At 43.8% G+C, this 25,434-nt stretch overlaps 2 protein-coding genes across 2 annotated transcripts in view; one reads left to right on the plus strand and one right to left on the minus strand.

Moving 5' to 3' along the window:
• The first annotated feature begins 4,395 nt into the window (after nucleotides 1-4,395).
• Nucleotides 4,396-6,832, plus strand: il6 (interleukin 6 (interferon, beta 2)). Its single transcript, XM_046360782.1, has 5 exons — nucleotides 4,396-4,518; nucleotides 4,609-4,802; nucleotides 5,465-5,575; nucleotides 5,864-6,007; nucleotides 6,213-6,832. The coding sequence occupies exons 1-5, from the start codon at nucleotides 4,500-4,502 to the stop codon at nucleotides 6,402-6,404; spliced, it is 660 nt and encodes a 219-aa protein (XP_046216738.1). The 5' UTR covers nucleotides 4,396-4,499; the 3' UTR covers nucleotides 6,405-6,832.
• Nucleotides 6,833-13,850: 7,018 nt separating this feature from the next.
• LOC124043176 (hyccin-like) overlaps nucleotides 13,851-25,434 on the minus strand; it is a 37,747-nt gene continuing 26,163 nt past the window's right edge. The window contains exon 12 of the mRNA XM_046361453.1: nucleotides 13,851-15,622. Within this exon, the coding sequence (XP_046217409.1) occupies nucleotides 15,111-15,622 (512 nt within the window). The 3' untranslated portion in view covers nucleotides 13,851-15,110. The remainder of the gene's footprint in view (nucleotides 15,623-25,434) is intronic.

Below are 25,434 nucleotides of genomic sequence, written 5' to 3' on the forward strand. Positions count from 1 at the left end.
CCCTCATTAATTAAAACGGGTCTAAACAGAGCACATTCTGCCTTTCTTCTCACCTCCCTCATTAATTAAAACTGGTCTAAACAGAGCACATTCTGCCTTTCTTCTCACCTCCCTCATTAATTAAAACTGGTCTAAACAGAGCACATTCTGCCTTTCTTCTCACCTCCCTCATTAATTAAAACTGGTCTAAACAGAGCACATTCTGCCTTTCTTCTCACCTCCCTCATTAATTAAAACTGGTCTAAACAGAGCACATTCTGCCTTTTTGTTATACATTTCATGCAACTGAAATGTAAATATGCAGGGAGTTTTAAATGTGTGAAATCTGTGAAATGTCTTGCCAAACCACATCTGTTTCTAATCTTTTTACTGAGTCACCTCTTCTCTCTTCTTTTTAGACAAGTTAGTTTCCCTCTAATATGTGCTTTAGAGGTTCTCCATACTGTGGAAACCTCTTCAGTTGAGCCTATGTCGATCTAAAAAAAAAGGATCTAAGATCATCTGCTAGTGATCGGCTAAATATCTCATCTTGTAATAGCATGGTGTTGAGTCTAAATCTACGCTTTCTCACATTTTCAGAGTTGATATCAACATGTAACTCTACTATAGCATGATCTGTGAGGGCAATGGGCCCAATCTTGCAATCAATATTCATTAATAACCATGAAATGAGATACCAAGAAGAAATCTATTCTGTCGCGTGTGCCAGTGGGAGACAAAATGTATATTCTCTATCATTAGGATGGACTAATCTCCATATGTATGTAAGGCCCATATATTCTGCTAGCATATGTATTACAAGTCTATCCTTTGGCGTAAAGTTGACTGTAGATGTACTTCCATCAACAATATTGTCCATCACTAAAGTCTCCAGTGAGGATGATCTACCCTTCTATATTTCCTAGTATAAAGTTGACTTCGTGCCCCCAAAAAATCAGACTCCTCCTTTTTGGGAGAATATATACACGTTGCATAACACTACCTGAATCTCATTTAGAAAGAGCCTCAATGCAGATAAGCCTGCAAACTCATCAGAGTGTTGCTTCAACATTACAAAATTAAGTATTTTGCCGATCAGAATGATCCCCAGATTTAGTTTGGAATTAAATGAGCTATGATACCCTTCTGCAACCAAGCCTTCTCTAACTTCAGTGCCTCTGTATCTGTTAAATGTGATTCCTGTATGAACGCAATATACGCCTGTTTTGATTTTAAATATGTCAATCTTTTCCTCTTCACTTGGTACCCACAACCATTTATGTTCCAAGAGATGTTTAAATAACCATTAGTAGTTATAGCCTGTGAGCAGTGCTTCCGCTATACAATAAAACAGTGTAAATAAATGAAGAAAACCAATCCCAAAATAAAACAAACCAACTAGGAATGTAACGTTTCTTCTCAATGAATCAATCATCACAGAACTGTCTTTGACGCTGCAGAAGAACGGACGGTCCGTGAGACGCTTGAAAGGCTAAATTAGCAACACTCTCCCAGAGTCGCACAAACACATAGACTACCTTCATTTGTATTGCAAACGGAATACAATTCAACGTGTATTTGACCTTGTCTCGTCTTCTTTATCGAGGCTAAACACCTTTCTTTAGCAATAATCTCTCTGCCTCCATGTTGTCCTTGAAAATTATTTTCTTTCCCTCCCAAGTAAAGTTATTTTTGTTTTTTCGCAGTTGCAAACTTCTTCCTCGTCATTGCCAGTTCCTTGGACAGGTCTGGTAAAAAAAAGACAGCCGGCGACCTTCCCACTGAACGCCACCCGTTGCTTTCTACGAACCTTGTTCCCGATTGTAGATTGTTGGAAGCGCAGGAGAACCGTTCTCGGGGGCCCCATCCTCGCCAGGCATGGTTAAGCTGCAATGGGTTCGTTCAATTTCAAATTCGTTCATTTCGTCAAATCCAAATCCTTCTGCCATGATTTTCTGCAACACGGGATTAGTTTGCTCAAATAGATCCTTCAGATTTCTCCGGGTTGACGTGTTTTTCCATGTTTTGGTGGGGGTATTCGGGAGGACTTGCTGTTGTTTACTAATCGATGTGGCCTTCTGTGAATACCGCGTGTTAGGCTTGAAGAAGTTTTCAGCGTGTCGACATTCCAACAATGCCACTTCAGCGAGATGTTTCAAAAAGTATATTCTTTTTTATATTAAACTGTACCTCAAGTCAAATATTTTAAGACAGAAATTAAAGTGTATGCCGTTAAATTTCAGTATTCACATGCAGGTTTTAGGAGCTCTCTAACGTGCTGCCATCTTTTTTGGCGGTCCCACGTCAATTAAAAAATATATATATATCTATCAATCAGATAAAGTTCTCAATTCCTTACCCTCACCAGTTGGGAAAGAGTGCTTGGTCCTGCAAACAAATCACAGATTTAAAAATATTATTTGCAACATTTCTCATTAGCTGGCTAGCCAAATCACCAATTCAGGATTTTAAAACGGAGCTGTTCTTCAAAATTGACACATTCCCGAATTAACAATTAACTAGTTAGTTTATTATTGTTTATTTTTTATGTCTAACCAACTGACGAGATCATCTGCTAGTGGCCTGTCAAAATCACACACTCGGCATTGCACACCTCAATGATTGAATTTAGCATTCATATGAAAGCCTTTTGTTCAATATTTCAACATCATTTGTTGAATAAATAAACCTTGTACTTACATTTCATAAAGTTGTTGTTTAGTTATTCTTCTAGCTAGAAAGAGTTCACAGAAGAAAAAGGCGAATGAGAATGCCGAGATGTCATCACTGAATGAATGGATGGAGTCAACTTTCATCTGAAGCCACATTTGTGGATTGTAACACATCTACAGGCGGACAAATTTTCTAAACAATCTGTAAGCACTTGCACATTCCACAGTTGTAAATGTTAGGGATTTTGCTCACAAATCGTTCAACATTTGTTGAAATGTTTATACTATTTGTGTGCTATGTTTAATATATTTACAGATCATGGATTTATTTGGGATATATGGTGAATATTTGTAAAATATCTTTACATATTCACGGATAATGGTTTAATTTAAAATGTTTTAACATATTTACGGATTATGGTTTTATTTATGAAATATTTGTATATATTCACAGATCCTAGTTTTATTTGTGAGTTATGTTGAATATATATGCATGGATCGTGGTAGACACTTACAGAATAAAGAAACAAACCCCACTCCTCACACATAACACACAACAGACTTGTTACAAAAGAAAAGACAACTTCAACCAGATGGACTTTGCGCAGTTTGTCTGTGTTGTGGCCCCAGTGGTGTAAAATACTAAGTAAAAATACTTTTAGTCGTACATAAGTCGTTTTTTAAGTATTTTAAATATTTTTGACAACTTTTTATTTTATTTCACTACATTCCTTAAGAAATATGTACTTTTAACTCCCATACATTTTCCCTCTCACCCAAAATAACAAAATATATTTCAAATGCTCAGGCAGGACATCAATGAAACCAAGCTGAGCAATATGGTCCAATTTATGTACCTATCAATATCACGCGTTGTCATCCCTACTGATCTGTCGGACTCACTCAAGATATCTGAGTGTTTGTGTGCCCCTCAAAATCTGTCTGGTAGTTAAACCGACCCTGGCTGATGTGGGCCAGAACTAACTGTTATCTGTGATGAATTGAGAGAATTCCCCCAACCCTGAACTAACTGTTATCTGTGATGAATTGAGAGAATTCCCCCAACCCTGAACTAACTGTTATCTGTGATGAATTGAGAGAATTCCCCCAACCCTCAACTAACTGTTATCTGTGATGAATTGAGAGAGTTCCCCCAACCCTGAACTAACTGTTATCTGTGATGAATTGAGAGAATTCCCCCAACCCTGAACTAACTGTTATCTGTGATGAATTGAGAGAATTCCCCCAACCCTGAATTAACTGTTATCTGTGATGAATTGAGAGAATTCTCCCAACCCTGCATTCTAGATAGGCCTGATACCTATTTGAGGTGTTCCATGGACCAGAGTAGAGACCTACTGACCTGCGTTACATGACAGGTTATATGACAACGGACTACTATCTCTCCATTAGAGACTTCCTGTAGTCATTATTTTGTCTGTATCCCTCTATGTCCCAAATGACACATATTCCCTACATAGTACACTCTTTTTTTTATACCAGGGCTCCAGTCAAAAATAGTGCACTAAGTAGAGAATAGGTACCTTTTGGGACACATTCACAAATATATGACTACAGGAAGTCTCTAATGGAGAGATATTAGTCTGTCATAGGGTGCCATTCAGGAAGTATCCAACATGTCTGACTGATAATGATGGAAAGATGCTAAAGAAGAGAACAGAATAGGGGGAGGAGGGCTAGGGGGAGGAGAAGAGGAAACCCCTGTGATGTGTAAGAATATAAATGCTGGGGCATACAGCATCAGTCTGACAAAACAAGTAGCCTACCAACTTCATCATCAGTCAGGAGCATCACTGGACCCAGAGCCTACAAACAATTAGCTGGAACATGAATTCTTCTACACGCTGTACGTCTGACGTCACACTAACCTGCCGTTCTCCCTGGTCGCATTTTTGTATTTTATCACTCACTTGTTCTCCTCTTCCCCTCCTTTCAGATCTCTCACTCCTCTCGGCGCTCGTGGTGTTAGTTAAGGGGAATCCAGTGCCCAGCGCGCTCTCTGAGCTCATGACCTCCGGATGGACCTCAGGAGAGGAGCTTGGGACAGACGGTGAAACGGGCGCGCCCCCGAAGTGGGAGAAAATTATCAAGATGCTCGTTCACGAGGTAACCACCTTGCGGAACCAACAGGTGAGTTGTTTTAGATGTGTTAAAATGTTTGACCGTTATAGTTGAAAACAACAACAGGCCTACTAACATTGAACATAATAAATTAAACCAATCTGAAAAATACACATTTTATTCGTCCTTGTGTTGTAGTTTGTCAGTGGTGTAAAGTAAAAATATGTGAAAGTACTACTTCAGTAGTTTTTGGGGGTATCTGTACTTTACTTTACTATTCATGACAACTTTTGCTTCACTACATTCCTAAAGAAAAGCATATACTTTTTACTCCATACATTTCATTTCCCTGACGCCCAAAAGTACTTGTTACATGTTGAACGCTTAGAAGGACAGGACAATTGTCCAATTCACACTTAAGAGAACATCCCTGTTCATCCCTACTGCCTCTTATCTCAACACAAATGCCTCATTTGTAAATTATGAATGTTGGAGTGTGCCCCTAGCGATCCGTAAAATTTAAAAAACTAGAACATTGTGCCATCTGGTTTGCTTAAATATAAGTCATTTTAAACTATTTATACTTGTACTTTTACTTTTGATACTTAAATATATTTAAAACCAAATACTATTAGACTTTTACTCAAGTAGTATTACTTGAGTCATTTTCTATTAAGGTATCTTTACTTTTACTTAAGTATGACAATTGGGTACTTTTTCCACCTCTGTAGTTTGTGGAGGAGTTTCAGAAGCCCGTGGAAGAGATTTCATCGTTCTCACAGCACCAGGTCCCATCCACCCCCCCACACCTCTCCAAGACTCTTTGCTCCACCTCCAACAAGGTAAAGATGGAGATCAATGAATAAATGTCCCTGACCTGTGTCTGGAATTCAGTCCAAATAATGAAGCCAAGATATTCCTTTTGTGATCAAAATGAAAAATCCACTAACTGAAAAAGAGGCATTTAAATGGCAGAAGCAAATGGACTTGGTAGCAACATGCAGATATCTTTATTGGCTGACAGTCTGAGCCTTGTTCCTCGATGTCTTCCTTCTAGAATCTAGGCCCCGGGGAGTTGAAATAAAATGTGACTAATTGATTAATGGTGTTTGTTGTCCTCTCTTCTATAGGAGGCATGTCTGCAGGAGATCAGTCGGGGTCTGCAAGTGTACCAGCTTCTTCTTCAGCACGTTAAGGCTGAATACCCTCAATCAACCCTACTCCCCTCTGTCACACACCAGACCACAGTCCTGATAGGGCTGGTCAAAGACCAGGTATGTAATACTAATATGTAATATAAAAGTGTTATATTATATTGGAATACTACTTAAATATCATTAAAAAAAAGAACAAATGTACTTTCATTGTGGTCCATGAGCCGATTTCCCAGAATTTGATTAATTCAGATGCCTAAGGTTTAGCAGTCTTGTGGCACACAGATTGACCTAACATAGTGTATCTCTCTCGCTCTCTCTCAAGATGAAGGTTGCTGAGGTAGTAGAGGACCTGTCTGCCAGTGAGAGGAAGCATGTTCTGGGTGAGGTGTCTACGGGGACAGAGTGGGAGAGGAAGACCAGCGTTCACGCCATTCTTAGGGAGCTACGGAACTTCCTGGTTGACACCAAGAGAGCCCTCCGTCGCATGGCAAAGAGGGGCAAAGACTTCCAGTAACCATGACAACACTGCTATGGGCATAGATGTGTTATATCAGGCCTGGAACAGAAACTTGCAGTGTCTTATTCTCTAACACAACGGTTTCTTTTGATTTATTTATTGAATGTAATACTTGACTGAACTTGAAAATGATCAAAATATTTATGGTTGAGATGAAATGCATTTAATTAATTTATTTTATTTAATCAGATTCATTCATTTGATCTTGGAGAAGCTTTGTGCCTCAGATTTTTAAAATATATATATATATTTTTTTAAAGCAAATAGTTATTTATTTCCATACAAATGGATTCTTGAATGTATTTTTCTAATGACATGCTGTTGATGGATTTCAAGCACAGAATTGAATGCATCTTTAAAATGTGTTAACACATGTTGGACACACTGTGATGTTGTGGATACAACAATGAATAATAAATGGTCTCAAATAATATAGAAATGTGTTGCTCCTGTGTTGTTTATTTACTGAACATACAGTACCAGTCAAAGTTTGGACAGACCTACTCAATCCGGGGTTTTTCTTTATTTTTTACTATTATTCTACATTGTAGAATAGTATAGACATCAAAACCATGCGATAACACATATGGAACCATGTAGTAACCAAAAACGATTAAACAAATGTATATTTAAGATTCTTCAAAGTAGCCACCCTTAGACTTGATAGACAGCTTTTCACACTCTTGGCATTCTCTCAACCAGCTTCATGAGGTAGTCATCAGGAATGCATTTCAATTTACAGGTGTGCCTTGTTAACAGTTAATTTGTGGAATTTCTTTCCTTCTTAATGTGTTTGAGCCAATCAGTTGTGTTGTGACATGGTAGTGGTGGTATACAGAAGAGCCCTATTTGGTAAAAGACAGAGTCCATATTATGGCAAGAACAGCTCAAATAATCAAAGAGAAATGACAGTTCATCAGTACTTTAAGACATGAAGGTCAATCAGGAACACTTCAAGAACTTTTAACGTTTCTTCAAGTGCAGTCACAATAAACCATCAAGCGCCATGATGAAACTGTCTCTCATGAGGACCGCCACAGGAAAGGAAGACCCAGAGTTACCTCTGCTGCAGAGGATAAGTTCATTAGAGTTAACTGCACCTCAGACTGCAGCCCAAATAAATGCTTCAAGAGTTCAAGTAACAGACACGTCTCAACATCAACTGTTCAGAGGAGACTCTGTGAATCAGACTTGAATTGCTGCAAAGAAACCACTACTAAAGTACACTAATAAAAAGAAGAGACTTGCTTGGGACAAGAAACACGAGCAAAGGACATTAGACTGGTAGAAATCTGTCCTTTGGTCTGATGAGTCCAAATTTGAGATTTGAGAAAATAGTAAAAATAAAAAGTCTTGAATGAGTAGGTGTGTCCAAACTTTTGACTGATACTGTAGTTTCAACCAGATGGTTATTCACACACGTTGTCACAACAAAACATTATTTCCACTGATCGGTTGGTGAATTGACCAACCAGTGAATCACACAGTCATCTCTCAAAAGGTGATTTATAGAGAAACTCAGTTCCACTTTTAACCAACAGGCAGACATTTTTATATAGGATCATTTCAAGTAAAACAGACAAACACAGATCCATGAACAAATGACAAGATAAAGGTTTTTACATGTTCCCAAACAGAGAGGAAACAAAACCATAGAGAAACATTGGTCACGGTAAAGGACCGGTTTCAGAATAAGATGTCCATCACGCCATCGGGCATTTCAGAATGAGAGGATCATTCAGAGCTTCATGTTTCCGATGTAACCTGAGCGACGTGATAATCAAAGTTCCATCCAACCTATAATATATTAGCCATATAGAAATGGGTGAGGGTAAGATGGCGTCCGTTTCTGTGGTGATAGCTGGGAGTCACATGACCACAGTTGGATGAGGTGATTGGCCAGGTCAGGGTTGTTCTCAGCCCCACAGCAGACTGGAAGAGAGAACACAAGGTCAGAGGTCATCTTCGTCTGAATGGTACGGCTCCCTATTCCCTATATAGTGCCCTACTTTGACCAGATCCATGGAACACTATTCCCTATATAGTGTCCTACTTTGACCAGATCCATGGAACACTATTCCCTATATATTGTCCTACTTTGACCAGATCCATGGAACACTATTCCCTATATAGTGCCCTACTTTGACCAGATCCATGGAACACTACTCCCTATATAGTGCCCTACTTTGACCAGATCCATGGAACACTATTCCCTATATAGTGCCCAACTTTGACCAGATCCATGGAACACTATTCCCTATATCAGGAGGCCAAACCCCAGACAATGACACACAGACAGACACACAGCATACCTTAGAATGTTTGGCTCAGGCATTCCAGGATCCCCGCCACGAGCAAAACCTGTCAATCAAAAACAATGAGCAGAGATGGAGAGAAGCAAATTGTTGAAGAGATATTAGTTGCATTCCTGAGCTTCGTTTTTCCAAAGCCTGCGTAACATCTAGTACTATCTGAGCTGTTCTCCAATAAAACCGTCTCCATCATTTCCTCTGACTCAAACGTGGCCATGTAGTTTACTAGCATCAGTGGCGTGTTCCTGAGAAGGGGTGAACATGGGTGTTGCGTAACCAACACTTGAAGCGTCATAACATTCCAGACCATCGGGCAGGCAGAGTCTGGATTTCCCCTACTTCCTGTCCCTTTCTCCACCCCAGTCTCTCACTTTCCTCCGGTTTCCCTCTCCCCCTTTCCTCCTGGCCAGCAGTTGTCCCTGTGGACAAGTAGAGATGTCAGGGAAGGAAACTGAGTGTTGGAACTGACTCCCCTAATAACTAAAAGACACATCGCAAAGACAAACGGCTAAAAGCAGTCACATGCTGGGTGTCAACCAACGGTGGAGAATCAACATCTACAACCGCCTGGAAAAGTTTTTGTCTCTAACACCCGTTACTGACTGTCGTGAGGGGGTGAGAGAATAGTAACCGTGTTTTAAGAGTGGACAGCTAGCTTGTGAAACTCAGTGTGTCATCATAAGTTACATTTCTACATTTCTGCAACCATATTCATTCACTCCATTCATTCATGCCACATTGCATCACCATTCTCATTCCTGACACTGCAAACATTCCGGGTTTCTAATCAAGTTCTCTGAAGATAGTGTGTGTGTGTGTGTACTGTGTAGACATGCTAGCTTGTGGCAGACACTCAGATGTTCCCCAGTGTAACTATCTCGCTCCCAGAGAAGCTGTATCCACTCCGGACCTAAACAGAACCACTGGTCTGGTAGCAAAACATTAGCCATGAGAGATGCACTGTGGGAATCAAACTCGATGATACCCAATAGCAATGTGCATTCTGCACTATTCTCTAAATTACAAGTCATTGTGCACCCACACACAACCCTGAGCTAGCACCTAGAGGGGAGAGGGGGACACTTGGAAAGGAGTGGTGCAGTTTCATGTCAAAACCAATAAATTGACAGCTGTGCCATATAGATTGCTAAATAGTTGGGAAGAGATTTGATGTACCAATTTCATGGCACATTGTTTATGAACTGATACACAAAATGATAGCGGATTCAGAACTTTGAATTTGTAAATTATACAACATTCTTGCAACCAATAAAAATTACATATACAGCACCAGTCAACAGTTTGTACACACCTACTCATTCCAGGGTTGTTCTTTTATTTTCTACATTGTAGAATAATAGTGAATAATAGTGAAAAAAAAGTGTTAAATTAAAATATATTTTATATTTGAGATTCTTCAGAGTAGCAACAACAAAGAAAGAAAGGGAGGTGGTAGGTTGAGTTAGGCTCCTCCTCCTTGACATCTGTTTAATATTCACACATTCGCGTTAGGGAAAGCTCGTTTGTGTTATGGCACCACTGCATGCGGTTGGAATTGCATGATCAGTATGTTTTTTCTCTTACAGTTAGCGAAGCCATGCAGCCCACATTTATGGAGATTCATGGCCATAGCCTGACAAAGGGATTTCCTGTCGAAATAATAGCTAAACCAGCTAGTTAAGACTTTTCCCAAACTCTGTGCTGGGGACTCCAAGGGGTGCATATTTAGTTTTTTTTTGCCCTAGTACCACACAGTTGATTCAAATGATCAACTCATCACGGTGTAGTGCTAAGGCAAAACACCCACATTTGCAAACCATGGGGTCCCCAGCACCGAATTTGGGAAACTCTGAGCTGTGGCTCACAGTGGTCAGTTATCATAGCTAGAGGCGTGAATGGGGAAGTGAAACCAGGTACGCCCCTGCTGTCAAGTGAAACTAGCTAAACAAAAACAAAAGTTGGATACTCCCGTGGGGGATCATGCATCTGATTTCTCCTAGAACACCGTACAAGCACACACACGCACAAAAACAGTAGCGTACAGCAGACCATTTGACCCCGAACGCTTCTGCCACAGCACTGTTACCGCAGCTACTCCAGCGCGTGCGAGCACACCGCACACACTTAAACAAACTAAGGCTTAACACGATCAGTCCCAATGTGCGTTTTGCGAACTAGTTTCCTTTGACGGCTGGGGCATACCTGGGTTAATTCAGGGTCGCTCGGTCTCTGGTTTCATTTCCCCATTTACACCCCTCACTATGATAACACGCCACTGTGAGCCACAGCTCAGCGTTTCCCAAACTCGGTCTGGGGTGCACGTTGTAAGCCTATTCTAGGCCCCCGGAAACCGAACTGGTAGCATGCTAAGCTAATCAGCTAGCCCCGTACTAACCCAGATAGAGCACCGTGGGGATGAAACCCCAGCGGATGACGAACTGTCCGGTCTGGAATACCGTCTGCAGGCGTTGTTTGGTCTCCTTGCTGAACTTCGCCATGGTACTTTGCAGGTATCTAGCAGGTTTACTGATTCCCTCAAGGACGTGAAAAAGAGGAAGTCGACTGAGGAAGCTTGGCCGTAAAGCAAGGCAGAAAGTTTTGCTTTTTGCGACAATTGGTACAATCACAATTGTGAAGAGCGCCACTTTGTGGGCGCAAATGTTTCTGCTCCAAACTAATTTCGCTACCCAGTTCTCGTTACCCAATTCACCCGAACATTGTCACTTCGCCGTTTACACGTGCATCTTTCCATGTGAGATTAGCTCCAAGCAAACTCCTCATACGAATGTTCTTCTGAACATTACAAAGCTTAAAATTAACATAATACATACTGAAATATGCATGCTGATAACATACATACACAAACTGGCTGCAAACTTTCACTCAGATGTCTGGGTTTGAGAACTAGGCCCGTCATGTCATCTCCTGAGTGAGGATGAGTGTGTGTTTGTGCTTGCATGTGTGTGATGAAGAACAGCAACAGAAATATAGTGAAATATAGAAATACTTTATTCTCAGAGAGAGTATCTCTATCAGTGAGTTATCTTCAGACAGAAAATCCCAAACAATTCAAGTCCATCAATATGTACAGATTCATGACATACCATAAAACAGAATACAGAAACATAATTGTTATTGTTCCACCATAAGAATATAAAACAGATCTAGAACACTGACGGACAGAACTCTGGGACTGATAGAACACTGGTTCTAGAACACAAAGGTTGCAGAGGAGCAGACTTTATTCTGCTCTCAGATCTCCAGTAGGAAACAGTGTTCTGTCTACGGAGTCCTAATCATAGAAATAGAATGAATAGAACAGATGTCACCATTCAAGTCAATGATGGCAAAATGGATGAACTAGTGGCCATTGCAAGTTTACCCATATGTGCAAAGCATGAAGTAAAAGCAGGAAGTGTAAACATCAATATGTGCTGTGATTTGTTTAAACTCAACTGACATTACAAAAAAATACATTCCATTGCATGAGCCACATAGTTAACAATTTAAATGAACATTCTACATTACTTTGAAAATTATTGCGTTACAATACCAGGCAGCCATTGCAAGTGTATCCATGAGTTTACCAGCCAAATTGCCAGGGTCCAAGTCTGTTTTCAATTCATTATATTTCTATGCTCCCAAAATTTCTCTCAATCTTTACCGCAGTGAACTTTATTGCCACCAAAATGGAGAAGAATGTGACTTTGTTCTGCTAGTCAGCAGTACACCTCTCCTCAAGGGTGTTATTTGTGTGTATTACATTATAAAGCAGGTTATGATAGACCAGAGAACAGATTAATGAAAAGACCTATCAATCAATAAAGATCAACCCTAGCTTGAATAGGCTGACTCCAAATTCCCTAGCCACTCCTCCAATGGCCCTATAGCCACTCCTCCCTAGCCGCCCCTATAGCCACTCCTCCCTAGCCCCTACCTAGCCCCTATAGCCGCTCCTCCCTAGCCCCTATAGCCACTCCTCCCTAGCCCCTATAGCCGCTCCTCCCTAGCCCCTATAGCAGCTCCTCCCTAGCCCCTATAGCAGCTCCTCCCTAGCCCCTATAGCCGCTCCTCCCTAGCCCCTATAGCCGCTCCTCCCTAGCCCCTATAGCAGCTCCTCCCTAGCCACTCCTCCCTAGCCCCTATAGCAGCTCCTCCCTAGCCACTCCTCCAATGGCCCTATAGCCACTCCTCCCTAGCCCCTATAGCCGCCCCTACCTAGCCCCTATAGCCGCTCCTCCCTAGCCCCTATAGCAGCTCCTCCCTAGCCCCTATAGCAGCTCCTCCCTAGCCGCTATAGCAGTTCCTCCCTAGCAGCTATAGCCACTCCTCCCTAGCCCCTATAGCCGCCCCTCCCTAGCCCCTATAGCAGTTCCTCCCTAGCAGCTATAGCAGTTCCTCCCTAGCAGCTATAGCAGTTCCTCCCTAGCCCCTATAGCCACTCCTCCCTAGCCCCTATAGCCGCTCCTCCCTAGCTGCCCCTATAGCCGCTCCTCCTACGCCCCTATAGCCGCTCCTCCTACGCCCCTATAGCCGCTCCTCCTACGCCCCTATAGCCGCTCCTCCTAAGCCCAGGGTATGTTTGGGATGGTGGTCGTGCAGGGTTGGATTTTCTTGTGCTTTAACACTGAAGGGATTCAACACTGCTAAAACAACAACTGTCTCGTAGGAAAATGCCACATTTATAACCGGACTTGGTCGGCTGTACATAGAACACCACAGTTAAAAGGTCGACTCTGCAATATGACATCAGCATACACGGTGGGGTGACTTCCTGCTACGACATAAGCTGAATCACTCCCTTCATTCGAGTGTTCACACATGCCTCTGCCATACTGTATGCACAAGTGTCCCAAAGCCGAGGGAGGGAAAATGAATCAAGGGGCTAGGGGCTAATTAGACCCTCGGAGAGCCACGTTGGCCAAGCCAGCAAGGCCGCAGAGCGAAGTGCTATCCTGACACACACCGTGATATGTTTGCAATTTGATACAAAAGACTGGAGAGGCCCAATTATAAGTCCCTTTGCAGTTGTTTGTTTGACTGATTTGACACATGTAACAGATGAAAAACCTCACAAATTAAACATTTAACTGTTACTGAGGTTTATACATCTTGTAAAAACAACAGGGGGATTTGTTCATTTCAAAATGTCATGCTCATTTTATTATTTAAAATGTGGAACATGAATTACGTCGTTCAAGTCACGAGCGTGTCCCGAAGTCGATGGGGTCAGTGATCCCTCGCCATTCTCTGGACGTCACCCTCGCACACTCTTTTGAAAGCAACGACAAAACGGAGGGTCCTCCAAGCGAGTTGGCTGGGGTGAGGGTTTGGGATTCACCGTTACCCTCCGCAATATGACACCACCATCAGGTGTATCTTTACAAAAACCCTAGTCTCTCTCTTCGTCATTGGAACATACCACAGTTTACAAAAACCCTAGTCTCTCTCTTCGTCATTGGAACATACCACAGTTTACAAAAACCCTAGTCTCTCTCTTCGTCATTGGAACATACCACAGTTTACAAAAACAGTTCATACATCATCAAAACAAACATTAAAACAAATCCACCCCAATCAACTTATTGATCTGAAACACACAAACCCCAATAACCTTGTTTATTGATGAGATCAGTGAGAAAATATTGCTTCTAATAGGATAACATCAATCAATACTTTCCAGACATTTACGACATTCATCATTTTTTTTTTGGGGGGGTTTCTACAATTTAGCAATCTGTCGTTTAATCGTTTCGTGGGATGCTATGGCAACAGGAGTGTGAACTTGGCGTTGTGTTGGGGTTGTTCAAACCCTAGTGCATGATGGGTAGGAGTAGAGGATTACCATTGGGGTGCAGAGTGGAAGGGGTTGGGGGCTCTAAACTCTCCTATTCATTCTCTCTCACACACACACACACACACACACACACACACACACACACACACCAGGAGGGATGTATGGAAAGTCAAGCAGGACAAACAGGAGTTTTTTTTAAATACTCAATTTCCAAACCTTTTACAAAAACAGTTGTAGTGAGTCACTCTGTCCAGTCTGCAGTTCTGTCTAGTTACCACCAGGGGGTGGTGGTTCAGTAACTCCAGGGAAGAGGGCTGGACCCAGGGTGCCGGCTCTCTCACACCAGGCTCTTGCTTTGGGGAGAGAGGAGGGGGAGGAGAGGAGCCGGCCTTTGGAAGTGGGAAGCTGTCCTACTGGAGAAGAAGAGGTGGGGGAGATGAAGAATGGTGTGGAGAGGAAAGAAGGGAGGGCATGCGTTAATGAGTTTGGGTTCCAGTCCCACTGGCAGGCTGGGAGTCCAGATCAAAAGGTACAGGGGCATGGGGTTAGAGGGTTTAGATGGGTGGTGAGAAGTCAAGGGTTAAATATCAGGGTTCACAGGTCACTCCTAAAGTGCACCCTGATGCTTGGCGAGCGCTGGGTGTGGGAGGGGCTTATATAGCCTAGCTCCTCCTCCTGTAGACTGCCACTGCATGAATAGCGGCCAGCCTCTGGGTTACCACGATTACCTCCAATGTTGTTTCCTTCGAAGGAGCGGGAGAACACGGCGCTGGCTGTACGCGATAGGCTGCTCAGAGCGCTATGGCTCGGCCCCTTGGGCACCGATTGGCTGGACGTCAGCGTCAGACGTTTGATTGACAGATCCAGGTTCTCGATCAAAGCCTGCCCCCCTGGAGTACAAGTCTCCTTCTCCTTATGCGACCGTCCACCTAAATGCCACTTCCTGCTTCCTGTCTTGGTCCCTCCCACCCCAGGGGTGATACTGTTGCTGATAGTGATGGTGGGCGGAGTAAGGTAGTCCGGGCCGGACCCTCTTTTAGGCCACACCCCTTCATCCACTTCCGAGATATCCATCAACTCGTCCGGGGAACCCAAATCCACTGCATCTAGTGAGAGAAGGATGGAGAGCGAGAAAGAGGGAGAGCGAGAAAGAGAAGGAGGGAGAGCGAGAAAGAGAAGGAGAGAGAGCGAGAAAGAGAAGGATGGAGAGCGAGAAAGAGAAGGATGGAGAGCGAGAAAGAGAAGGATGGAGAGCGAGAAAGAGAAGGATGGAGAGCGAGAAAGAGAAGGATGGAGAGCGAGAAAGAGAAGGATGGAGAGCGAGAAAGAGAAGGATGGAGAGCGAGAAAGAGAAGGATGGAGAGCGAGAAAGAGAAGGAGGGAGAGCGAGAAAGAGAAGGAGGGAGAGAGAGAAAGAGAAGGAGGGAGAGAGAGAAAGAGAAGGAGGGAGAGAGAGAAAGAAGAAAGGAGAGAGAGAAAGAAGAAGGGAGAGCGAGAAAGAGGAGAGAGCGCACCTTTTTTTACATTCTACTTCAAGCACTGGTTGCCATTCAGCTGTACTACTGTGTGATAGCAGTTAGTACTGTGATCAATTAACTTATCAGGTATCACCAGTTATCAGAGGCCAGCAACAGGCAGAGGTCTGGGCAGCAGGAGTAGTAGAAAGCAAAACGCATACCCACCACACACACACTACTATCTACTATCTAATACTAGCAGACAGACAGATAGGCAGGTCCTTCAATAAAACTGAAATGAATACTAAATAAAAACCTTCTAACATTTGGGCAAGAGACTGCCAGTATGGGCAGACTAGATTGAAACCCTTTCTGATTTGATGAGCACAGTGACCTGATGGACAATCCAGAGCTGCCTATCCTCCTCAGCTGCTACAGCTAACCAATCAGAAGAGAGCAGTCTGTCACCCCCGGCAACCCAGTGATGTGTTGGAGCAAGGCGTTTTAGAGACCAAAATACCTCGCACGCACGCACACACACACACCAAACTTCCTTCACCAGTGAATGGAGAACAGAGGGAGAATGGATGGAGAGAGTGAGGAAGAAGAAGGAGACCGGAGGACATACAGTAACACCTAGGGTTTCTCTTTATTTTTACTAATTGTCCTCATTGTAGAATAACACTGAAGACATCAAGACTATGAAATAACACATTTGGAATCAAGTCGTAACCCCCAAAAATAAAAACTTTGCCTTGATGACAGCTTTGCACACTCTCAACTAGCTTCATGAGGAATGCTTTCCAACAGTCTTTAAAGGAGCTCCCACATATGCTTGTTGGCTGCTTTTCCTTCACTCTGCGGTCCAACTCATCCCAAAACATCTAAATTGGGTTGAGTTTGGGTGATTGTGGAGGCCAGGTCATCTGATGCATCACTCCCATTACTCTCCTTCCTGGTCAAATAGCCCTTACACAGCCTGGAGGTGTGTTGGGTCAATGTCCTGTTGAAAAACAAATGATAGTGGGACTAAGCACAAACCAGATGGGATGGCGTATCACTGCAGAATGCTGTGGTAGCCATGCTGGTTAAGTGTGCCTTGAATTCTAAATAAATCACAGACAGTGTCACCAGTAAAGCACCATCACACCTCCTCCTCCATGCTTCACGGTGGGAACCACACATGCGGAGATCATCAGTTCACCAACTCTGTGTCTCACAAAGTCACGGCGGTTGGAACCAAATATTTAAAATTTGAACTCCGACCAAAGGACAGATTTCCACCAGTCTAATGTCCATTGCTCGTGTTTCTTGGCCCAAGCAAGTCTCTTCTTCTAATTGGTGTCCTTTAGTAGTGGTTTCTTTGCAACAATTCGACCATGAAGGCCTGATTCACGCAGTCTCCTCTGAACAGTTGCTGTTGAGAGGTGTCTGTTACTTGAGCTCTGAAGCATTTAGTTGGGCTGCAATTTCTGAGGCTGGTAATTCTAATAAACTTATCCTCTGCAGCAGAGGTAAATCTGGGTCTTCCTTTCCTGTGGTGGTCCTCATGAGAGACAGTTTTATCATTGCACTTGGTTTTTGCGACTGCACTTGAAGAAACTTTCATAGTTTTACGGATTGACTGACCTTCATGTCTTAAAATAATAGACTGTCTTGTCTCTTTGCTTATTTGAGCTGTTCTTGCCATAATATGGACTTGGTCTTTTACCAAATAGGGCTCTTCTGTATACCACCACTACCATGTCACAACACAACTGATTGGCTCAAACGCATTAAGGAAAGAAATTCCACAAATGAACTTTTAACAAGGCACACCTATTCATTGAAATGCATTCCAGGTGACTACCTCATGAAGCTGGTTGAGAGAATGCAAAGAGTGTGCAAAGCTGTCATCAAGTAGCAAAGGGTGGCTGCTTTGAAGAATCTCAAATATAAAACATATTTTGATTTGTTTAACACTTTCTTGGTTACTACAAGATTCCATGTGTTTTTTCATAGTTTTGATGTCTTCACTATTATTCTACAATGTAGAAAATAGTAAAAATACAAACTTTTGACTGGTACTGTAGATATCAGGAGAGGCAACGCCGCACGGCAAAAGTTAGTCAGCAAACCAATCAGCCGTCATGCTTAGACAAGACCATGCCTCCACACACTGTTACCTAGGTTACCCCGGGGATGGGGAGGGTCTTAGTACTGGGCCCTCCCTGCGGAGGCGGGCCCAGAACCCTCGTCCACCAATCGCCTCACAGACTTCTGCCTCCTGACCTCTTGACCTCTAAGACTGAGGTCGTGGGTGGGGCTGACCTCTGAGGCTGACCCCAGCAGACAGTGATAATGTACTCCAACTATGGCTCGGGCTGGGTTAATGGTCGGGGGTCACGGGGTCGCAGAGAGTCTCCATTGGGCATCGTCACACTGATCTCTGGGATGGATGACCCTTGACCTCCAGGGGCCGCCAGGTCACTGTCTACACTGACCTCCTGGGACTCTGGGGTCATGGAGATGGGGACACAGATATGAGACAGACACACAAACACAGACAGTAAAATAAATGTAATGGCAAAAATAATAATAATTATGATCAAAGTATACAGAGTATAGTGATAATGCACATGCAGACAGTGATAATGTACACGCCTGTATAATAATGCAGTCAACTATGCAAAAAGATGAGACAGTGATCATGTATAGACAGTGCTCATGTATAGACAGTGCTCATGTATAGACAGTGAACATGTATAGACAGTGCTCATGTATAGACAGTGCTCATGTATAGACAGTGCTCATGTATAGACAGTGCTCATGTATAGACAGTGAACATGTATAGACAGTGAACATGTATAGACAGTGCTCATGTATAGACAGTGCTCATGTATAGACAGTGCTCATGTATAGACAGTGAACATGTATAGACAGTGAACATGTATAGACAGTGCTCATGTATAGACAGTGAACATGTATAGACAGTGAACATGTATAGACAGTGCTCATGTATAGACAGTGCTCATGTATAGACAGTGCTCATGTATAGACAGTGCTCATGTATAGACAGTGAACATGTATAGACAGTGAACATGTAGATGTAATATTGTGTGTTGGTCATGAATGACAATAATAAAGTGAATGCATCAGTAATATGCCAACTACATTTAAACTCAGTTTTTCACCATTCTTGACATTTAATCCTAGAAAATATTCCCTGTCCTAGGTCAGTTAGGATCACCACTTTATTTTAAAGAATGTGAAATGTCAGAATAATAGTAGAGAGAATTATTTATTTCAGCTTTTACTTATTTCATCACATTCCCAGTGGGTAAGAAGTTTACATACACTCAATTAGTATTTGGTAGCATTGCCTTTAAAATGTTTAACTTGGGTCAAACATTTCGGGTAGCCTTTCACAAGCTTCCCACAATAAATTGGGTGCATTTTGGCCCATTCCTCCTGACAGAGCTGGTGTAACTGAGTCAGGTTTGTAGGCCTCCTTGCTCGCACACGCTTTTTCAGTTCTGCCCACACATTTTCTTTAAGATTGAGGTCAGGGCTTTGTGACGGCAAATCCAACACCTGACTTTGTTGTCCTTTCAGCCATTTTGTAAATATGATTTGGGTCATTGTCCATTTGGAAGACCCATTTTCGACCAAGCTTTAACTTCATGACTGATGTCTTGAGATGTTGCTTCAATATATCCACATTATTTTCCTTCATCATGATGTCATCTATTTTGTGAAGTGCACCAGACCCTCCTGCAGCAAAGCACCCCCACAACATGATGCTGCCACCCCCATGCTTCACGGTTGGGATGGTGTTCTTCGGCTTGCAAGCCTCCCCAATTCCCCTCCAAACATAAGGATGGTCATTATGGCCAAACAGTTCTGTTTTTGTTTCATCAGACCAGAGGATATTGGTCCAAAAAGTACAATCTTTGTCCCCATGTGCAGTTTCAAAGCATAGTCTGGCTTTTTAATGGCGGTTTTGGAGCAGTGGCTTCTTCCTTGCTGAGCGGCCTTTCAGGTTACGTCGATATAGGACTCGTTTTACTGTGGATATAGATACTTTTGTATCCGTTTCCTCCAGCCTCTTCACAAGGTCCTTTGCTGTTGTTCTGGGATTGATTTGCACCAAAGTATGTTCATCTCTAGGAGACAGAACGCGTCTCCTTCCTGAGCGGTATGATGGCTGCATGGTCCCATGCTGTTTATACTTGTGTACTATTGTTTGCACAGATGAACGTGGTACCTTCAGAAATGTGGAAATTGCTCTAAGGATGAACCAGACTTGTGGAGGTCTAGAATTTGTTTTCTGAGGTCGGCTCATTTCTTTTGGTTTTCCCATGATGTCAAGCAAAGAGTTTGAAGGTAGGCCTTGAAATACATCCACAGGTACACCTCCAACTGCCTCAAATTCTGTCAATTAGCCTATCAGAAGCTTCTAAAGCCATGACATCATTATCTGGATTTTCCAAGCTGTTTAAAGGCACAGTCAACTTAATGTATGCAAACTTCCGACTTCAACTGTATAGGTAGTGATAATGCATCCGTAATATGTTATTTTACTGCTGCTAACTACTTGTTACTATTTATCTCTTATTCTTATCTGGATTTTTTTTAAACCACATTGTTGGTTAAGGGCTTGTAAGGTATTCTACACCTGTTGTATTCAGCATTTCACTGTGAGGTCTTCTACACCTGTTGTATTCAGCATTTCACTGTGAGGTCTACTACACCTGTTGTATTCAGCATTTCACTGTAAGGTCTTCTACACCTGTTGTATTCAGCATTTCACTGTGAGGTCTACTACACCTGTTGTATTCAGCATTTCACTGTAAGGTCTTCTACACCTGTTGTATTCAGCATTTCACTGTGAGGTCTACTACACCTGTTGTATTCAGCATTTCACTGTAAGGTCTACTACACCTGTTGTATTCAGCATTTCACTGTAAGGTCTACTACACCTGTTGTATTCAGCATTTCACTGTGAGGTCTACTACACCTGTTGTATTCAGCATTTCACTGTGAGGTCTACTACACCTGTTGTATTCAGCATTTCACTGTAAGGTCTACTACACCTGTTGTATTCAGCATTTCACTGTGAGGTCTACTACACCTGTTGTATTCAGCATTTCACTGTGAGGTCTACTAGACCTGTTGTATTCAGCATTTCACTGTGAGGTCTACTACACCTGTTGTATTCAGCATTTCACTGTAAGGTCTACTACACCTGTTGTATTCAGCATTTCACTGTAAGGTCTACTACACCTGTTGTATTCAGCATTTCACTGTAAGGTCTACTACACCTGTTGTATTCAGCATTTCACTGTAAGGTCTACTACACCTGTTGTATTCAGCATTTCACTGTAAGGTCTACTACACCTGTTGTATTCAGCATTTCACTGTGAGGTCTACTACACCTGTTGTATTCAGCATTTCACTGTAAGGTCTTCTACACCTGTTGTATTCAGCATTTCACTGTAAGGTCTACTACACCTGTTGTATTCAGCATTTCACTGTAAGGTCTACTACACCTGTTGTATTCAGCATTTCACTGTAAGGTCTACTACACCTGTTGTATTCAGCATTTCACTGTAAGGTCTTCTACACCTATTGTATTCAGCATTTCACTGTAAGGTCTACTACACCTGTTGTATTCAGCATTTCACTGTAAGGTCTACTACACCTGTTGTATTCAGCATTTCACTGTAAGGTCTTCTACACCTGTTGTATTCAGCATTTCACTGTAAGGTCTTCTACACCTGTTGTATTCAGCATTTCACTGTAAGGTCTACTACACCTGTTGTATTCAGCATTTCACTGTAAGGTCTACTACACCTGTTGTATTCAGCATTTCACTGTAAGGTCTACTACACCTGTTGTATTCAGCATTTCACTGTAAGGTCTACTACACCTGTTGTATTCAGCATTTCACTGTAAGGTCTTCTACACCTGTTGTATTCAGCATTTCACTGTAAGGTCTACTACACCTGTTGTATTCAGCATTTCACTGTAAGGTCTTCTACACCTATTGTATTCAGCATTTCACTGTAAGGTCTACTACACCTGTTGTATTCAGCATTTCACTGTAAGGTCTTCTACACCTGTTGTATTCAGCATTTCACTGTAAGGTCTTCTACACCTGTTGTATTCAGCATTTCACTGTAAGGTCTACTACACCTGTTGTATTCAGCATTTCACTGTAAGGTCTACTACACCTGTTGTATTCAGCATTTCACTGTAAGGTCTACTACATTTACATTTACATTTAAGTCATTTAGCAGACGCTCTTATCCAGAGCGACTTACAAATTGGTGCATTCACCTTATGACATCCAGTGGGACAGTCACTTAACAATAGTGCATCTAAAACTTAGGGGGGTGGGGTGAGAGGGATTACTTAACCTATCCTAGGTATTCCTTAAAGAGGTGGGGTTTCAGGTGTCTCCGGAAGGTGGTGATTGACTCCGCTGTCCTGGCGTCGTGAGGGAGTTTGTTCCACCATTGGGGGGCCAGGGCAGCGAACAGTTTTGACTGGGCTGAGCGGGAGCTGTACTTCCTCAGTGGTAGGGAGGCGAGCAGGCCAGAGGTGGATGAACGCAGTGCCCTTGTTTGGGTGTAGGGCCTGATCAGAGCCTGGAGGTACTGAGGTGCCGTTCCCCTCACAGCTCCGTAGGCAAGCACCATGGTCTTGTAGCGGATGCGAGCTTCAACTGGAAGCCAGTGGAGAGAACGGAGGAGCGGGGTGACGTGAGAGAACTTGGGAAGGTTGAACACCAGACGGGCTGCGGCGTTCTGGATGAGTTGAAGGGGTTTAATGGCACAGGCAGGGAGCCCAGCCAACAGCGAGTTGCAGTAATCCAGACGGGAGATGACAAGTGCCTGGATTAGGACCTGCGCCGCTTCCTGTGTGAGGCAGGGTCGTACTCTGCGGATGTTGTAGAGCATGAACCTACAGGAACGGGCCACCGCCTTGATGTTAGTTGAGAACGACAGGGTGTTGTCCAGGATCACGCCAAGGTTCTTGGCGCTCTGGGAGGAGGACACAATGGAGTTGTCGACCGTGATGGCGAGATCATGGAACGGGCAGTCCTTCCCCGGGAGGAAGAGCAGCTCCGTCTTGCCGAGGTTCAGCTTGAGGTGGTGATCCGTCATCCACACTGATATGTCTGCCAGACATGCAGAGATGCGATTCGCCACCTGGTCATCAGAAGGGGAAAGGAGAAGATTAATTGTGTGTCGTCTGCATAGCAATGATAAGAGAGACCATGTGAGGTTATGACAGAGCCAAGTGACTTGGTGTATAGCGAGAATAGGAGAGGGCCAAGAACAGAGCCCTGGGGGACACCAGTGGTGAGAGCGCGTGGTGAGGAGACAGATTCTCGCCACGCCACCTGGTAGGAGCGACCTGTCAGGTAGGACGCAATCCAAGCGTGGGCCGCGCCGGAGATGCCCAACTCGGAGAGGGTGGAGAGGAGGATCTGATGGTTCACAGTATCGAAGGCAGCCGATAGATCTAGAAGGATGAGAGCAGAGGAGAGAGAGTTAGCTTTAGCAGTGCGGAGCGCCTCCGTGATACAGAGGAGAGCAGTCTCAGTTGAATGACTAGTCTTGAAACCTGACTGATTTGGATCAAGAAGGTCATTCAGAGAGAGATAGCGGGAGAGCTGGCCAAGGACGGCACGTTCAAGAGTTTTGGAGAGAAAAGAAAGAAGGGATACTGGTCTGTAATTGTTGACATCGGAGGGATCGAGTGTAGGTTTTTTTCAGAAGGGGTGCAACTCTCGCTCTCTTGAAGACGGAAGGGACGTAGCCAACGGTCAGGGATGAGTTGATGAGCGAGGTGAGGTAAGGGAGAAGGTCTCCGGAAATGGTCTGGAGAAGAGAGGAGGGGATAGGGTCAAGCGGGCAGGTTGTTGGGCGTATTCACAAGACGCGAGATTTCATCTGGAGAGAGAGGGGAGAAAGAGGTCAGAGCACAGGGTAGGGCAGTGTGAGCAGAACCAGCGGTGTCGTTTGACTTAGCAAACGAGGATCGGATGTCGTCGACCTTCTTTTCAAAATGGTTGACGAAGTCATCTGCAGAGAGGGAGGAGGGGGGAGGGGGCGGAGGATTCAGGAGGGAGGAGAAGGTGGCAAAGAGCTTCCTAGGGTTAGAGGCAGATGCTTGGAATTTAGCGTGGTAGAAAGTGGCTTTAGCAGCAGAGACAGAGGAGGAAAATGTAGAGAGGAGGGAGTGAAAGGATGCCAGGTCCGCAGGGAGGCGATTTTCCTCCATTTCCGCTCGGCTGCCCGGAGCCCTGTTCTGTGAGCTCGCAATGAGTCATCGAGCCACGGAGCGGGAGGGGAGGACCGAGCCGGCCTGGAGGATAGGGGACATAGAGAGTCAAGGGATGCAGAGAGGGAGGAGAGGAGGGTTGAGGAGGCAGAATCAGGAGATAGGTGGGAGAAGGTTTGAGCGGAGGGAAGAGATGATAGGATGGAAGAGGAGAGAGTAGCGGGGAGAGAGAGCGAAGGTTGGGACGGCGCGATACCATCCGAGTAGGGGCAGTGTGGGAGGTGTTGGAGGAGAGCGAGAGGGAAAAGGATACAAGGCAGTGGTCGGAGACTTGGAGGGGAGTTGCAGTGAGGTTAGTGGAAGAACAGCATCTAGTAAAGATGAGGTCGAGCGTATTGCCTGCCTTGTGAGTAGGGGGGAAGGTGAGAGGGTGAGGTCAAAGGAGGAGAGGAGTGGAAAGAAGGAGGCAGAGAGGAAAGAGTCAAAGGTAGACGTGGGGAGGTTAAAGTCGCCCAGAACTGTGAGAGGTGAGCCGTCCTCAGGAAAGGAGCTTATCAAGGCATCAAGCTCATTGATGAACTCTCCGAGGGAACCTGGAGGGCGATAAATGATAAGGATGTTAAGCTTGAAAGGGCTAGTAACTGTGACAGCATGGAATTCAAAGGAGGCGATAGACAGATGGGTAAGGGGAGAAAGAGAGAATGACCACTTGGGAGAGATGAGGATCCCGGTGCCACCACCCCGCTGACCAGATGCTCTCGGGGTGTGCGAGAACACGTGGGCGGACGAAGAGAGAGCAGTAGGAGTAGCAGTGTTGTCTGTGGTGATCCATGTTTCCGTCAGTGCCAAGAAGTCGAGGGACTGGAGGGAGGCATAGGCTGAGATGAACTCTGCCTTGTTGACCGCAGATTGGCAGTTCCAGAGGCTACCGGAGACCTGGAACTCCACGTGGGTCGTGCGCGCTGGGACCACCAGAGTAGGGTGGCCCACGCGGTGAGGAGCGTTTGTATGGTCTGTGCAGAGAGGAGAGAACAGGGATAAACAGACACATAGTTGACAGGCTACAGAAGAGGCTACGCTAATGCAAAGGAGATTGGAATGACAAGTGGACTACACGTCTCGAATGTTCAGAAAGTTAAGCTACGTAGCAAGAATCTTATTGACTAAAATGATTAAAATGATACAGT

The sequence above is a fragment of the Oncorhynchus gorbuscha genome, linkage group LG09, assembly GCF_021184085.1.
Source record: "Oncorhynchus gorbuscha isolate QuinsamMale2020 ecotype Even-year linkage group LG09, OgorEven_v1.0, whole genome shotgun sequence".
Taxonomy (NCBI): domain Eukaryota; kingdom Metazoa; phylum Chordata; class Actinopteri; order Salmoniformes; family Salmonidae; genus Oncorhynchus; species Oncorhynchus gorbuscha.